This window comes from Crocodylus porosus, unplaced genomic scaffold, assembly GCF_001723895.1.
Source record: "Crocodylus porosus isolate Cpor-Errol unplaced genomic scaffold, CroPor_comp1, whole genome shotgun sequence".
NCBI classification, from domain to species: domain Eukaryota; kingdom Metazoa; phylum Chordata; order Crocodylia; family Crocodylidae; genus Crocodylus; species Crocodylus porosus.
In genome coordinates this window covers 16,095,780-16,113,124 of record NW_017728922.1, presented here as the reverse complement: position 1 = coordinate 16,113,124, position 17,345 = coordinate 16,095,780, and the positions used below count along the sequence as shown (strand labels likewise).

At 45.3% G+C, this 17,345-nt stretch overlaps 1 protein-coding gene across 1 annotated transcript in view; it reads left to right on the top strand.

The window, feature by feature from the left end:
• AHCY (adenosylhomocysteinase) overlaps positions 1 to 17,062 on the top strand; it is a 60,893-nt gene extending 43,831 nt beyond the window's left edge. The window contains exons 9-10 of the mRNA XM_019539730.1: positions 7,547 to 7,741; positions 16,062 to 17,062. Of these exons, the coding sequence (XP_019395275.1) occupies positions 7,547 to 7,741; positions 16,062 to 16,193 (327 nt within the window). The 3' untranslated portion in view covers positions 16,194 to 17,062. The remainder of the gene's footprint in view (positions 1 to 7,546; positions 7,742 to 16,061) is intronic.
• Positions 17,063 to 17,345: the final 283 nt, after the last annotated feature.

Below are 17,345 nucleotides of genomic sequence, written 5' to 3'. Positions count from 1 at the left end.
TGCAGCTTGCAGAGGAGCACCGCTGTGCTCATCCCCCTGGACCTCCCCTTGGGAGCGGACACAGAGTGAGCTGAGGTGGGGGGTAGGGAGGTGCCACAGTGTGCCATGTGGGGCCGGTGGTGCCCAGTGCACCCCTCCTGCTCTCCCGGGAAAGATGAAAGTATGGGAAGGTGCCAAGGGAGATGGTGCTGCTGCACCCCAGGGCGTGCTCTGTGCCAACCTGCCTGGTGGTACATGGAACTGGAGCAGCACTATTGGCCCGACTGGGATTGGCACATCCATGTGTGGCTTTCCTTAAGGGCAGATAGCATGCTGTTTCGGTTCCATGTGCTGCTGGCTGGGCAGTCACTCTGTCTTCCTCCAACACCTCCCGGCTTCCTCATCCCCCAGCCAGCAGCAGGTGGAACTGGAGCGGCGCTATTGTTCCTTAAGGGAAGCCACACGTAGAGGTGCCAAGCCCGGTTGGGCTGACAGTGCTGCTCGTGGTCCATGTGCAGCCAACTGGGCAGCCCCTCCATGTCTTTCACCAACACTGCAGCCCCCAGTCAGCTCCACGCAACCCCCCGCAAGTTCCACTTACCTCACAGTTTCCAGAAAGGAAAATAAGCCTGAATCGAGCCTCAGGCCCCACCCTTCCCCCTCCCGCTGTGGGCAGGGCTGGAGCTTTCCTGCCCTTCTTGCAATTGGCTCTTGCAGGCTGGAACTCAGCCACCTGCAGAGCTCTTTGCAAAAGCAAGAAATCTGTGTGTTTTCCTGCTAAAAGCTAAGATCTGTATTTTCTCTGATTTAAAGATGGAAAATCTGTGGTTTTCTCTGTTTTTTTCCATGGGAAACAGAAAACCCAGATCCCTGGTCATATGTAGGGACCTACTCATATGCAGGCACATAGTAATGGACCTGCGTGTGTATGAATGTGTGTATATATGTGTGTATGTATATATAAATAGAATCACCTTGATGCATGTCCACAGACTAAGTGAGGAGTGGACTGTAATCTTATGGACAGTCGGGCATTGTGATCTAGTCCCAACTTTAGATCTGGATCAGGGACTTTTGGATTTCTCAGAGCAAAGTTGTGTCAATTAACTTTTATGTATGAATAAGGTCCAGGTTCTCTAGTATGTATTATTACTGCCTAAGGGTTTTAACTAAGGTCAGCAAACAGTTGCATTGAGAGTGTGAGGTCTTCAAGACAATCACTGTCTAAACAGACAAAGGGTTAAGGGCAGGAGAGGTGAAATGACTTGCCTAAGATCACCTGTCATGGCTTCTGGTGTAAGGCTTCATCTACATTGTCTTCCAGTACAGGCTTCCCTTGCTTTATGCTGCACATGCAGTCCTGGAAAACGGTGTACAACTCAAATTCACATAAAGGGAGCCCACTTTACAATGTAACAAATAGGGATACATTCGACCTTAACTGTACTGACCCCCAGACCTATTTCTATCACTTTTACAAGACGATTTTGGTACTCACCAACAGCAGACAGTACACACAAGCACAGGGTGGTGTAGTGAATGTTACCATAGTGGGGATGGCAACTACCGAAACATGTATTTGGACAATGAGTGAGGAGCACAGATCCACATGGGAGACTTATGTTGTGGCGCATGTCACTCTCAGAAAGCAGCGAACTGCCAGCTTCCACCATACCGATGGCATAAGAGTGAATTTATCTTGCCATTTTTGGTATAAAAATGGTCAACTCATAAGAGTGAATTCACACATACGGAACCCACATAAAGCGAGGGAAACCTGTATATTAATTGTTACACTGGGGCATACAATTGGTTAAAGCCCCTACCTGCCCTGGCAGAACATTAAGACTTTGTCTGCTTTAAGCCTGCCACAAATTAACAGTCCAGCACACAGTAATCTTATTCTGTGGGGCTTATATTCCTGTTTGTTTTGGGGTAGGCAGTGTGCCTTCAATCTATGCCTTCTGAAGGAAAAATAAAGGAAATAACTGTGTTACAAACTGTATAGAAAATTCACATGCAAATGCATGCATACTTAGGCAAGGAGATTTTCTGCCCACCTCTTTATCGTGATGAAAATGTGTCAATTTGGGCATGAAACATGCTGCATCCCACTTCCCAGAAATGTGGAACTTCCCTATCAAATTCTTTCTAAAGCAAAGTTTAATTGTATGCCAGATAACTGTTCTTTGTAGGAAAGTTAAGAGCTAACACACCAGGAGTATTTTTCCTTTTCTCCAGGCCAATGTATAAAATTCAGCAGGAGCATACTAGTAATTCTAGAAGACCCTATTGGTCATACAGGGTCAGGTTCCCCAACATAATGGAGTGATCCCTCTAATCTTCATAGCTTCTTTCTCTATAGCAGTCATCATTCTTTCTCTGTCCGTGTTCCTTCCCCATGACTATCCCTATGTTGTAAAGGCAGATTGTGGTTAACAGTCTGGAGGTTGAGCAGAGTAAATAAGAATGAAAGGCTGTTCCACAAAACTCCTTGAAAATTTTCAGTCTTGAGAAAAGAAAGCAGAGCAGTTTGGAAAGAAAATCTGACCTAGTAGCTCAGATTTCTGTACTGAGGACATTAGAGAAGGTGTACAATAGAGGTCCGAAATGAAACGAAACATTGAGGTATGCCAGGACCTGGGTAACTTTGGGAACCTGGGTTTATAATGCATGTTTTTTGGTCCAGTGGTAATCATCGAAGAACCAAACAACACCAATTATGATATCCAAGGTTAATTCACCTGCAACTCTATCAACACTAAATGCACCATTGCCTGCTTAGAGTGCTCCTCTGCTATCTACATCGAACAGACAGGACAACCTCTACATATAAGCCTGTGGCAGAACACTTCAGCTTCTCTGGCTGTTCTGTCACTGACTTCAGAATAGCTGTTCTTAGCAAAACTTTTAACTTGAGTGGGAAATTTTGGAACAAGAAATCAGCCACAGCCTGGATTGTGTTCAGTATGGTCTAACTAGGGACTGGATTCTTATCCTGTTCCCTGGATTAGTTTTTTGTGTAACCCCTTTGTTCCTATGAGATTTACTGCTTGGCTTCTCTGCAATGCTTCCCTCCTGTCCCTGCCTTCCTTTCTAGCTTGTATATTAAAATCACTCTCCCTATTTGATACACTGCTCTGTGCATGTCCTTTCACAGCATCTGATCTGATCTACCCATCCAGATGCCCTTACTTCTGACCTACAGTCCCTTGGCCCTGCCAATGCCTCTGAATCACCACCTGAAGCCCCCTGGCCTGGTATAGCCCCCCCCTTACTCCCAACCCACAGTCCCCTGGCCCTGCTGGTGCCTCCCTCCCAAACTGTAGCCCCCATTCCCCACAGGTGCCCAACTCCCCCACTAGCAGTGCCCAAGCCCCAGCTGCTTCCTGTGGGAGGTAGCAGGTGGTGCAGCCAGAGTCAAGGGTGGAGCTTGACTCCCCTCCCCTGTAGTGGCACAGCTGGAGCAGAGCCTGAGCGGGGTGCAGGGACAGAATGCAGGCTGCTGGCTTGGGGCTCCCTGGTCCAGGACCCTCCCCTTGGGGGCTCCATGGCCTAGCAGGTGGGACCTGGCACAGGAGGGAGTGCCATGCCATGGCTGCCAAGCTGAGGCACACCCTAGTGGGGACACAACTGCACCGCTACCACACTTCACCTTAGTGGCCATGATGGTACGGCACTCCTTTGTGTACTGGGTCCCACTGCAGGTGCCGAAATCTTGCAACCGAGTGTTGATGTTGTGACCCCTTTTGGGGTCACAACCCATTGTTTGGGAACCACTGCTCTAGAGGACTGCTCTTTAATGTAGGACTACATGTATCCCACATGGGCAGGGCTAGGCTGGATCTCAGCAAGCACCAATCCAAATGCTGTAGTATCAGGATCACCTGCGTAAACCCCCACAACTCCACTGTATCCTTTCCCTATAACTCTTCCTACTACAGAGATATGGTTACTATATTTCAGATTCCAAACCTGCTGGAATTTTCTTTCCTGCTCTCTATGTATAACACCAGCTTGCACATGGATGAACTGTTTTTGTCTCCAGAAAACAAATGGTCTTGCACAAATAACTCATTTGCTAGGAAAAGACTCAAACAGTTGAGAACAACAGGAGATTGGCTTTGATGAGATACCCCAGACATGGTCACTGGATCTCGTCTCAGACAGGCTGAGTTACCTGGTTACTGTATACCTTTACGGGGAGTTAAAGTTAGAAATATAGGGGTTGTAAGACTCAATAATGCCAACTCTTGCAACTCATAATTTCTAAAAAATCATGAGACTTGTGATTTCTAAAATCAAATTCTCTCTGACTCATGATCTTGTGACGGAACCCCCAGATCTCAGGATTTTTGCTACTGGAGCATGTAGAGAGCAGCCAGCTAGTAAGTCTGTGGAGGGCAAGGAGTGGGGGGAGCAAGAAGGGGCAGGAGAAACAAATTGAGGCCCGCATATCAAGGGAGGGAGTGGAGCAGGGGCTAGGGTGAACAGGAGCCTGAGGCTAGGGTGGGTCCAGGCCAGAGCCACAGGCAGCTCATCCAGAGGCACAGGCAGGGGGTGCAGCTGCATGCATACCCAGGGCAGGCATCGGGGGCATGTGCCCCCCCCCCCCCAGCAGGGCAGAGGTGGGCTGCCTGCTGCAGGTTGGGGCTCTGCACCCTGCTGCCTTTGCCCTGGGAGCCACATGACACCAGTGTGCCTCCTGCTGCCAGGCAGGAAGCGGGTGTGGTGCAACTAGCGAGCGGCTCCTGAGGCAAAGTTTGCCCTGGGACCCATGTGCTGGCTGTGCCACGCGTTTCCTGCCCGCTCGCTGGGTAGCAATGGCATCACGCAGCTTCTCGGACAAAGGAAGCAGGGTGCAGAGCCCCAAGCCACAGCCCATCTCTGCCCTGCAGGGGGAACACCCCCATCATGCCACCCCCAGGGGTGTGCACAGCTCCAGGGAGCCATGCCCCCGCCCCCCGCCAATCTTTGGATAAGCCACCCACAGCTCTGTTGCATGACCTGCCCTGGCCCTGGAGGCCCATTCACTCCAGGCCCTGCCCTGTGTGAGTCTTGATCTCCTCCCCCACCAGCCCCTACCCTGCGCTTACCAACTGGGTGCTGTCTGTGTCTTCATGTCAGTGTGTCTGCCCTCTTACTCCCAAGCCCCAGCCCCCACCCAGCTCTGCTGCTGCCCTTCACTCCTGACCCACAGTACTCCATATCCTGCCTAAGTATGTGGGGCTCCTGCTTGCCCCAGGCTCCAAACCCTACACATGCCCACATCCCCCCACACCTTCACAAATAACCCCCCACACACTTCAAAAATAGCATTTCATGATTTACATGTCAAAATCTCTTGATTTAAGAGCCTGTCTCATAATTTTTGACATGGTGGGGTTGGCAATACTGAGACCTATGCCCCACTACTGACATTTTGTTTCAGAATAAAATTTACTTCAAATCTCCATTTAAAAGAGCCCATAAGATATGCAAGAAGCCACATGCCTCTGTCATCCAAAAAGGTGGTGTTCTCAAATGTGAACTGGAAAGATGTAAAAAAATTCAGGATACAGGGTATATTTCTGCACATTTCTTAACTCAACAAACTTTGCCACATGCCACAAAACAGTTTATTCAAGCAGCTGTTGCACAGTTTAACCCTGCTGCTGCTTTCCTGTTTTTACAGCACATATGGAAGCTCTATTCTGTGAAAGCCAATAGTGGAATCTTAACCACCTCTGAGTTGCCCATAAAGTTTCACTAGTATCATAATTAGTCATAGGTTCACGTCTCTGGATAAACAGAGAAGAATGGATTTTTCTGTGCAGCACCTTTGAAAAGACACAGTCCATTTAAGTTTACCAAATTATGAACAGATATCTTTGCCTATTCTATTAAAAGCATAAATTAATCAAAGCCAAAAAAACAAGCCAGTGTTTTTACTTCTCTTTCTACTTTTAGTCTTTACATTTTATTTAGATGGGACAAAAAGTCAGTGTTCTTTCATTTCTGGTTTTTGAGCTATGGCATTTGCGTTTCAAGCCCTGAAGGGTAAATTTTAAATTAAAAAGTGCTCCTGTTTTCCATAGAAATATTTCTATTTAGGTTATAGAAAAACTCGTAAAACTTTGAGAAAAATTAAACTGATGGTGTCAATTTCAGTACAAGGGAAAAACCTTAACGGATAACAGCTGTGCTACTAATTCTTTCCCCGATGTGTTTTGAGTACCAGAAACATTCCCACTTCTATGGCTCTTTGTGTCTGTGATTTACTTTCAGCTTGGTATGTAAATAAAGTAAATGTAATCACCTCTAACAGAAGCTGTAAACAGAAGTATAAGTCAAGCTTCCTATACTACTAAAACCAAGTAGGATTAGCAAGGTAGTCTGACAAAGTAGTAGTGGCAATGTTTATGAGGCAGTGGTTTTCCAGCTGTAATTTAAGGGGCACCATCCTTCCAGGAGGTTCAAAGAAATATCAGAGGAGTAAACAATTAAACTAATGGGAGAAAAGCAAAAGGTGACCAGTAAAACAATCTCTTATGGAAAGGCCAACATAATAAAAAAATTGAGAACAGCTGAACTGCAGGAAAAAAAAATCTCTCGGGTCTACTCCTACTGGTACTGAGCAGAAGCTAGAGAAAACAGGTCAGTCCCACAGTCATATTTTACTTTGGACTGAATGGACATTATTATGTGAGCATATGGCAGCGATATCAAGCACCTAAGGGCCAGGATTTCAGATAAGTCGTTTCCATTTAGATATTTCAGTGAAGTTGCCACCTCAAGGGAAACGTTCAACGCCCAACAGCTCCCACTAAAAACAAGGTGCTGGATGCTGGCCATTTGTGAGGTCTGGGCCTACAGCTTTCTAAGTTTTCTTGTTGGAAATGCATCATCATTTTCCAACAGCCAAACAGGCCAAACTCAGATGGAATTATAAGAACAGTCAATCAGTTTGTCAACTGACAACTGTCCTCCAGACTCCCACAGGTAGAAATAAGCCTTGAGGTACCAGAACAATGAGGGACCTCCTGATTACGAAGGGACTGCATTTCAGCGGTCTTTTGCTCAGGATGGGAGAGATCCTGTTCTCAGAGACCGAGTGACAAAAGACTCCATTAAGGGAGGATAGACATCAGTATAATAAAAAATGTTTATCATCAGATCCAGATGATAAACAGTGCAGTTTGGGAGTGAGGGGCCATGCTGAGGAAATGGGGTCATAAATGGGGTTATGCTGAGGAAAAGTTTGGGAAGCACTGCTCTAGGCAGTAGGCATGCTGAGAAACCCAGAGAGCCAGAGAAATGCCATCATAGTCTGTTTAAATGAGTAGCAGCTGCCAAGGTCCATACTGTGCAAGACCAACCTACTGAGAATGGACAGGCATTTTTGACTTGGGATGTTGTGTAATGTCAGTGTCAGTAACAATCGAAGTCTGAGGTCTATGTCTACTATTGGGTCATCAGTGCAAGAATAGTGGAGGTTGGGGATGGAAGTTGCCATGCTTTGGATAAAATATGGTGCTGCTTGTGGTGTCATCATCTCTCACTTGCATTTGCTTTGTTTCTTGTGAAGGTGGACCGGTATAAACTGAAGAATGGTCGTCACATCATACTTCTGGCAGAAGGCCGGCTAGTCAATTTAGGTTGTGCCATGGGTCACCCCAGCTTTGTTATGAGCAACTCCTTCACCAATCAGGTGTTGGCACAGATTGAGCTGTGGACCAATAATGACAAGTATCCTGTGGGAGTCCATTTCTTGCCAAAGAAGGTATATTACAATGCAAAGCATTAACCTTATTTCCATGCACTTGCACAGATAGAATCAGTTCAGTCCTTCAGATGGGCGCAGGCATGTGAGTAGGTCAGTGGCCTAAAGTCCAGCTTGTGTACATGTTCATTCAGAAGGCATGTGACAATATGGTGTCATAAAAGCCAAAGGTGTTAAGAGGCTTGTGCCAGCCTTGTTTCTTGGTATGTTTTCTGGTGTTACCTCTGATTTTCATTAAAAATAACCCTGGCCCTGGATTTCCATCACTTTTTGTGGAAAGCTATTGCAGAATCTAACAGCCTGTTGTTGAGATCTTCCCTCCCTGAAGCTTGCTTCCTTTTTCTTCCCTATTTTTATCCAATCAACTATAGTTAAAACTAGAGGTGGTTAAAAAAAGTGTGAAAATGTTTATACAATATATTTGAAAATGAATTTTTACAGTTTATAAATGTTGTAAGTGTGAAATGTAACTCGAAACCTAAGTCGAGGGCTGCCTGTATGTTCAGTATTTGGAGTAAGGGCCTGTGTTAGGATGCCTGAACTTTGGTCTCTGCTTTGGCATAGTCTTGCCATGTGATCTTGGGCAAGTAACTTTTACTTCTCTCTTTCCATCAGAAATAATACTTCCCTGTTTCAAAAGTGCTATGAGGTTTAATTACTATTAAGTGAGTGTTGTAATATCTGCTCTCAGTTGGAAGTGCTACTGCTGAAGTGGTGAATATATCTGATAATGGCACCATTTTTATCAGCAGGCAGAAATTTTGCATTCACATATGGCGTCTAACCTATGAACAAATTAATTCTCTTACTAGACATTAAATTAAAGGTGGTCCTCTGCATCAAGTTATGGTTGGGGCTTTGAAAGCAGTCTGTTCTAGTCATCAGGACTAGACTTCAATGTTTTTTGTTGTAGGAATGCTGATAGTCAGATTCTGCTTTTAGTAGATGAGCTGGGTGTGAGATGTAGCCGTGGTTCTATCCTATTCAGGAAGCCTGGGCAGAGTTCTGTCTGGCTCAGTAAATATCTTTGTCCTGGAGATATAAGCCTTTATAACATGCCAGGGAGGATATTGAATGCTCTCCCTCTGCTGTTGTCAGAGACAGAATAGAGGGCTAAATGAACCGTTGGCCTGACCCGGTACAGCACTTCTTAAGTTCTTATGTTTCCCCTGAGTCTGTCCAGCTTTGCCAAGTAGGCCTTCATGCTAGCTCTCCCTTTCCCCTTCTGAGAGCTAGTAGTGCTAGTCCAGAGCAGGCCTTGTGAACTGGAATTGCAGTTGGCTGTTATACAGGAGGGAGGGTTTACTACACTTACAATCCCTTTGGGCACCTGAGAAGGCAATCTGGTCCTAATTGGTTAAGTGTCCATCTTATCTCTGCAAAATCTCAATGCCGTACTTAGATTTGCCACAAATTCCCCTGGGTTTTTCTTTAAACTTAAAATTATCAGTGGATTCTTTGTTCTTGAAGGAATCTGGATCATGTCACAACTGTCATAAATTCCATATATAAACAATCATCTGGTCTTAATTTTCCAAAACAAGCCTGTGAATTTGACGAGATGGTCATTGTTTGAGAAAGAAGTTGCAGTTAAGCTCCATCGCCTTTGAAATGTAACCAGGGCCAGAAGTGAATGTGAAAAGGCTTTCCTTTGGTAAATAGAATAAATATGTAAGGACTTGTTTATGAAGTGTTCACCAAAGGACTTCTAAGTTTCCACTGCCATCTATTAAAATAATGGGTCAGAGAGGTGTTTTGGAGATCGGATGCAGAAATCATTCAAGCCAGACCATGGGGTAAAGCACCTTTGTCATTCCCCATGAAAAATATCTTTCATTGTTAGTTCTCTTGGAGATTTAAATGGTTTTAGTTAGCCATTAACATTTTCTAATAAAGTTAAATCTTAAAGTAACAGCAAAATCCTTTGTTTATAAAGCCCTTGATGCTTTTTAAGTGCTTGTCTTGCGAATAAAAACTAACCCAATTGAATTGTGTAAGGAAGTTGCTCCCTGGGTAAACCATATAGGCTGCTTCTTCACATTATACTTAAGGTGTGATTAGCTAGGTAATCGCTCCTTAAGTTGTGACCCAGTTACATGTTCAAACAATTAATGGCATGTTAAAATGAGCAATAAGCTGGAAAGCTATTCCACAAAAATGTGTAATAACTTTGTAGCTTGTTCTAAGCATGCATGTGTGGCCAAGTGCTCCCTTGTGGCTGGGAGCCACATCAGCTGAGGATTGCACCACCTGCTTCCAGCCCTGCAGCTGACAAGGCTCACAGTGGTGGCTGTGTTGTCAGCTGTAGGGCTTGCAGCAGGAAGAGTGCTGCTTCCCCTGAGAGCCTTGTTGACTGGAGTGGCAAGGTCTTTGGCTGTAGAGCTTGCAGTGGGGGCAGCAGTGCCCTCCCGACTGCAAGCCCTGCATCTCACGAGGCTTGCAATGGCAGCAGTGTTCCTGGCGCTTCCCCCACTGTGAGCCATGCAGCCCATGTTGCCTATGGGGCTTGCAGCTGGTGCAGGTGGAACCCAGAAACATGATGCCAGGCTTTCTCTCTACTGGCCAAAATACATGATTTCGAGCTAATGGGTGATCTCACAGTTGTGCTTCCAGGCGTGATTGTGTATCATAGAAAATCAGGGTTGGAAGGGACCTCAGGAGGTCATCTAGTTCAACCCCCTGCTCAAAGCAGGACCAGCCCAAACTAGATCATTCCAGCCAGGGCTTTGTTGAGTTGGGCCTTTAAAAACCTCTAGGGATGGAGATTCCACCACCTGTCTAGGTAACCTGTTCCAGTGCTTCACCACCCTCCTAGTGACAGTTTTTCATAATATATCCAGCCTAAACATTACTTGCTGCAGCTTGAGACCATTGCTCTGTGTTCTTCCAACTTCTTGGCTCCAGCCCTCAGCCCCGTTCAGTAAGTGTCCCACGCCGGACTGAGGCAGCATGCGCATGGACTGAGGTGGTGTGCTCACGGACTGCTACTCCTTAGAGGGAACATTGTTTGCAACCACAGTTCAGGTAGTTGAAGGCTGCTATCAAATTCCCTCAGTCTTTTCTTCTCCAGACTAAATAAGCCCAGTTCCCTCAGTCTCTCCTCAGAAGTTGTGCACCCCAGCCCCTTAACTGTTTTTGTTGCTCTCCACTGTACTGTCTCCAACTTGTCCACATCCTTTCTTTAGTGCAGGGCCCAAAACTGGACATGCTACTTCAGATATGGCTTCACCCATGCAGAATTGGGGGGGAATAATTTCTTCCCTCCATCTGCTGGCAACACTTCTACTAATGCAGCCCAGTATGCTGTTAACCTTCTTGGCAACAAGGGTACGTTGTTGACTCTTATTCAGTTTACTGTCCACTGTAGCCCCCAGGTCTTTATCTGAAGAGCTGCTGCCTAGCCAGTTAGTCCAAAGTCTGTAGCAATGCTTGGAATTCTTCCTTCCTAAGTGCAGGACTTTGCACTTGTCCTTGTTAAATCTCATGATATTTCTTTTCACCCAATCCTCCAACTTGCCTGGGTCACTCTGAATCCTAGGCATACCTTTCAGCATATCTTCTATGCCCCCAGCTTGGTGTCATCCATGAACTTGCTTAGGGTGCAATCCATTTAATCTTCCAGATCGTTAATGAAAATATTGAACAAACCTGGCCCCAGGACTTACCCCTGGGGCACTCTACCTGATACTAGCTGCCAACTAGACATCAAGCCATTGATCATTATCTGTTGAGCCCAACTATCCAGCCAGCTTTCTGTCCATCTTACAGTCCATTCATCAGACTCATACTTCCTTAGCTTGCCTGTAAGAATGCTGTGGGAGATCATATCAAAAGACTTTCTGTCAAGGTATATGACATCCACTGCTTTCCCTGTGTCTGTGGAACCAGTTTTTTTTATCAGAGAGGGCTGTCAGGTTGGTCAGGCATGACTTGCCCTTGGTGAATCCATGTTGACTGTTCCTAATCACCTTCTCTCCCAAGTGCTTAAAAATGCATTCCTTGAGGATCTGCTCCATGATTTTTCTGGGGACTGAGATGAGGTCTGTAGTTCCCTGGATCCTGCTTCTTTCCTTTCTTAAAGCTGGGACCTTGTAGATCTTCAAGTCCAACCCCCTGCCTGGGCAGGAGAAAAACTGGGCTCAGATGACTCCAGCCAGGTAGGCATCAAGCCTCTTCTTAAAGACCCCCAGGGTAGGAGCCAGCCAATCTGCAATCCAATTGACTGTGTAGGCACCAATGCCACAGTTGCCTAGTTTTTTAATGAGGATGGGGTGGAGATGGTGTCAAAGGCCTTGCTGAAGTCCAGAAAGAGGGGGTCTTTTGTTTAGAAAATGAAAAATTATAGGATCACAGGGCTGGCAGAGAGCCTCATGAGGTCATCTAGTCCAGCCTCAGACTCTCCAGCCTCTTTATAATCACCCTTCATGTATTTGAAAACTGTTATCAAAATGCATAGTTGCAGCTGGACAATCTAGCTGGACACTCAATAATTGCCTAGGATCGTTTTGAAAAGAATTGAGACACCAACATACAGTATCTTATGCTTGGTATCTGAATACAAATTTGATAAAATGCAGCATTTCAAGTAACAGAAGTCTTAAACATTTTAAAAATCAAAAGTGAGCTATGAAAACTAGAAAACTCAATGTTCCATTAACTAAGAGGACTGCAGTTCTCTTTGGCTTTAAAAAAACATGAGTTCCCTCATTCCTTTAAATACCTTAATAATGTAAAGACTGACACAATAAAAATTGTTATTGAATCCTGACAAAAATACCAGAGAAAGAATGAAAATGAGTGGCACTTTGATAACAACAGTATCTGATCCTCGGTATCATAGGAGACTCAAAAAGTGTCTAAGAACCTAGAAAGATATTTTATGTAAAAAGAATACAGTTACATTTTTCAGATCGAAGAACTGCAGTATAAGTTGAAAGGGAGGAATTCACGTGTCAAATAAGCCTTTATGGATATATATATATATATAGATATATATATATCCCATAATCATCTGGGACCTCACTCAGGTTGCCATAAGTTTTCAAAGATAATGGCCACCTACTCTCAATCACATATTTCCTTAGCACCCTCAGGTGCATTGCATCTGGCCCTTTGGACTTGTACACATCAAGCTTTTCTAAGTAGTCCCTAACCTGTTCTTTCACCACTGAGGGCTGCTTACCTCCCCAGACTGTGCTTCCTGGTACAGTAGTCAAACTCTTTTTGAGTTGCACTGGATCCGCCATGTTCCTTTTCAAATTTAAATGGATGATTATTTTCAGGAATATAACAAATTGTTTCACAACACTCAGATTTAGTACTTGGCTGTATTTATCTCTAAATGTTCATATCATAAATCCCTTATGGCTTACTATTTTCCTTGGTTAGATATTTACCTAATTAGCCTGTTGACTGGATTCTAATTCTTCCTTGCTCTTCAAAAAAGGACTACTTTATACAAGAATGAATTGCATGTCATTGCCAAAGACTTTTTAATTTGAGCTTTCCTATGAGTTTTTTCCGTTCTTTCTCCTGATGTTTTGGTGTACTGTTATCCAAACTCTGTAGCTTGTTTTTGTTTGGTTTCTTCTGTATTACTAGTTGCTCCTTACCGTTTGTTCTTATTTAGATTTATATCCCCCCCATCCAGAAGAGTTCACAGCAACTTGTAATAAATGACATATAGCCCACAGATAAAAAAAAAACCCAAACATATCTTCCCGAGTAGCATGTTGAACACTGCTTTCTGAAAAAGCTGTCCTTTCCAGGGTGTGGATAAACTCAAGAGGCCATCCATATGATCAGGGGCCTGGAGGATAGGCCCGGTGAGGAGAGACTCTGGGAACTGGGTTTGTTCAGTCTGCGTAAGAGAAGACTGGGAGGTGACTTGATAGCCTCCTATGAGTGTGTCAGGAGTGAACACCAAGATCTAAGAGAACAACTCTTCAGGAAGGCACCCCTTGGGAGGATGAGGACCAATGTGCACTAGCTAGTTGAGGAAACATATAGGCTGGACATAAGGAAAAAATTATTTTCCCTAAGGATAACTAGAATCTGGAACATACTCCTAGCAGAGGTGGAAGTGTTCAAGAGGTGGCTGGATAAGCAACTCGTTAAGCTCGTTTGAGCCCAATAACCTGCCCATGGCAGGGGACCCAACTTGATAATCTTACAGGTCCCTTCCAGTCCTTTGATTCTGTGATTCTGTTTTTGGCCACGGCTTTAGTTGGTCTGTAAGGTACAAATCTACCTTGCTTTGCACTTCACTTCCAACTAATACTGCTTCTTTCTGCCTCAATAGCCCTCTGCAGGATAAACATACTTGCTCACCTGCTTGTTTCCTCACTTAACTTTTCTTTGCTGTTTTTAGATCTTTATTTCCTTTGACAACCTTTTACACAACCTTCTCTCAAGCTTATTTTGGCCCTCTTACTTTGCTTGCATTTTTTGATGGGTTCATCTCCGGGGTGGGCAATTATTTTGGCTAGACAGCCAGTTTAGGAATTTTGGTGGTGGGGGAGGTGACCCAGCAGGGGGGAGGTGTGCTGATCATGGGGAGCATCAGTGATCTTATCGGGGCCAGGCTTGTTTGTCCCATACCCAGCACCGGGGACACTGGACAGGATGGAGCGGGTGGGCAGGGTCTCCATGGAGACCAGTGGGGACCCCTGTGGGCAGGGCACACTCAATCCTGTGGATGGGATGGGGCTGCAGGTGGGCATGGAGCAGCATCCAGGAGCAGAAGGGGTGGGGAGCAGTGTCCAGGGCCAGGATCATGGGGTGGTGACAGTGCAGGGCTGGGGCCTGGGACACAGCCACGATCTGTTCCCTGCACATCTCTGTGATGGGTGCTGGAACTGGATTGCAGCTTTGCTCCAGTCCCTGCCCACCCATCTCACTCCTGGACTCCTCTGCCCATAGCTCCATTCCATCCACCTGGCTGAGCATGCCCTGTCTGCTAGGTCCATGGAGACTGTCTGGCACTCTGCGCAGTGGATGCAGGGCAGATGGGCTGCGTGCCCAGGTAATGGGACCAGGTCCAGCAGTGATGTTGGAGACCCTAGTGGTAGCAGCTAGAAGGAGCCACCACTGCAGGGGCTGCCAGGAAGCAGAGTCCAGCCACCATGCTGGCCGTGCCCCACCACACACCTGGGGGTAGTAGGACCAGCTGCACAAGTCACAACCCAGGCCACCCCCTGTGTCAGGGCTGGGTAGGACCGAGCCACCTGCTGTGGGCTGGATCTGGCCTGTCAGGCAGATCTTGCCCACCCAGGGTTCATTTCTATTCCTGAGCCAGCCCCTGCCCCCCATCTCCTTCCATTCCCTATGCACTTCTTTCTAATACTTTATTTTTGCCACCTTTCTTTTGGGCAACTTCTTCGTTCTTGAAAATGCAAGTTAATACTTTCAAGGGTTTCTATCAAGGTGTCTGACCTCGTATTTTCCTATGCACCAGCCTGGAATACCTATTAACTCACCAGGTCCCTTTAGGAATTTCTACTTTCAATTTATGACCCAACTAAACTATCATACACTCATGCCACGTGTACCTTTTCCCCCAAAATCAGCCCACCAAAAATGGAGCACATATCTTAAGTGAACTGCGTACATTGACTTTTCAGAAGAAGCTGATTTTCTTCACCTGAATAGAAGCATGGAGAAACAGAAACAGGGAGACGTGCTATAATGGCTGCCACTGCAATGGGCTGGCAAGCAGTAGAGGCAGAATGTAGTTTTAATCTTGTCTCAGTTCCTGCTGAATTAGCTATGGCTTTTGGCTGAGCAACTAACAATATATTGTTCTGTGGGGCTAGAGGAAAACAAGCTGAAAGCATGGTAGGGGCTCTGCCATTCTAACTTTTTTACTATTCACCATAACCTGGCAGACTTGCTCTTGTTTTGTTTTAGTTGAATAGTTCACTTTCTGGTTTTTACCTGTAAGAGGGTAGGAGTAATGCATTGAGGAGATTTCACTAGGTACAAAAAACAACTTCATGAAAGTTTTCTGCATATTGATCTGTTGTCTCTTACTTGAAAGTTAGTCTAACTGGGATGAAGAAGATGATGGGGATGCTGTAATTGAACGCTGTTTGTTACTGACCGCTCAGTTGCCAAAAAGTAATTGCACATGGTTCAGAGGGTCTTGGGATGAATTGGACTGCTTGACCCTTCTTTCTTTGTGCGTCTGTTATGTATCCCTCTGCATTTGGCATTGGACATTCCTGATGTGATATCCAATATTGACATTGCTGCATTGAATCCATCAGACTTCAGTGTGGTGATAAACTGCTTGTTGTAATGCTTTCTTGTTTTCTTTCAGCTGGATGAAGCTGTGGCTGCTGCTCATCTGGACAAACTGTGTGTGAAGCTGACTAAACTGAGTGACAAGCAGGCCAAGTACTTAGGAGTATCAAAAGAAGGGCCCTTCAAGCCAGAGCACTACAGATACTGAGCAGCCAGTGCTACCCAAAGAACAGCATTCGGGGATTAAGAGCTTCCAAAGTTCTTGCCTGTGCCCTGGGTTCTGACAACAAGCCTTCCTTCTTTCCTCCTCTATGCACCCAACACAAGCCCTTTCATTCTTTAAAGTGCAGGCACCAAGACTGCTTGGGAATGGACTCATTCTTGCATACAGGAAATTGGCTCTTTAGCTAATACCCTAGTGGACTGGATCTTATATATGCTCCTATTGCCTTCTGAGTGAGGCAGTAAGTAAAGTAAATAAAACTCAGTACCCCAGTCCTTTCAAGTGAGTACTGCTGGTAGACAGAGACTGTTAGTTTGAATAGGCTAACCGATAATATGGGGGATAAATAATATGTAATAATGGAGATAGTTTGTTAGTACCTTAGGAGCGGTGGAAGTGTCGCCCCCCTCTCCCCCCTCCATTTTGTGCAGAAGTTCTGGTTTGAATTTTGTGAAACAACTGGTTGAGGTGAATAAACCATGGGTATTGGGACATTCTGCAGCATGCTGCCTCCTTAAAAATTAATGTGCCTCTTTTTGGTTGCTTACTTTGGGATCTGTCTAGTGTTCCTCCTTCTAGGTTAAGACTTGAATTGATTTCCTGGGTCATCTAGTGCAGCCGTCTCCTCCAAGGTGTGCAGTCCTATATTTTAATTCCAAAATAAATCAAAGCCTTTTCATTTGTGATGTGATTGGCTTTGAAAGTCCATTGAGGAGGAGAGTGGAAGGATGTTATTCTCTGAAATGCCAACGGTGTACTGCTGCCTCTTATTTGGTTTTGTAAGTTGTGATATCGTCTGCATCTTGTCTGAACTGGTGTCTCACAGTGCTTTTATTAAAAACTCCCAAATGTGATCTGCTTTAAGTTTATTTCTTTTCACTAAGGAGGGAGATGTTTGTCTTTCTACACAGCAGCTCCATTTTAGGTGCCAGCACTGCCTCAAGCAGATGTCAGAAACCTCTACCTTTTGTATATGGGTTATGTATAGGGGTAACATCTCCTTTTAACTCATAACTAACTCAAACCGTTTGTGATGCAGACTAGCATACTAAATGCTTCGCTGGACAAGCTGCTCCAGCTGTTGTAAATCACGTCACACCCTTGTCTCTTACAGTAACTGTACTTGCAAAGAAGATG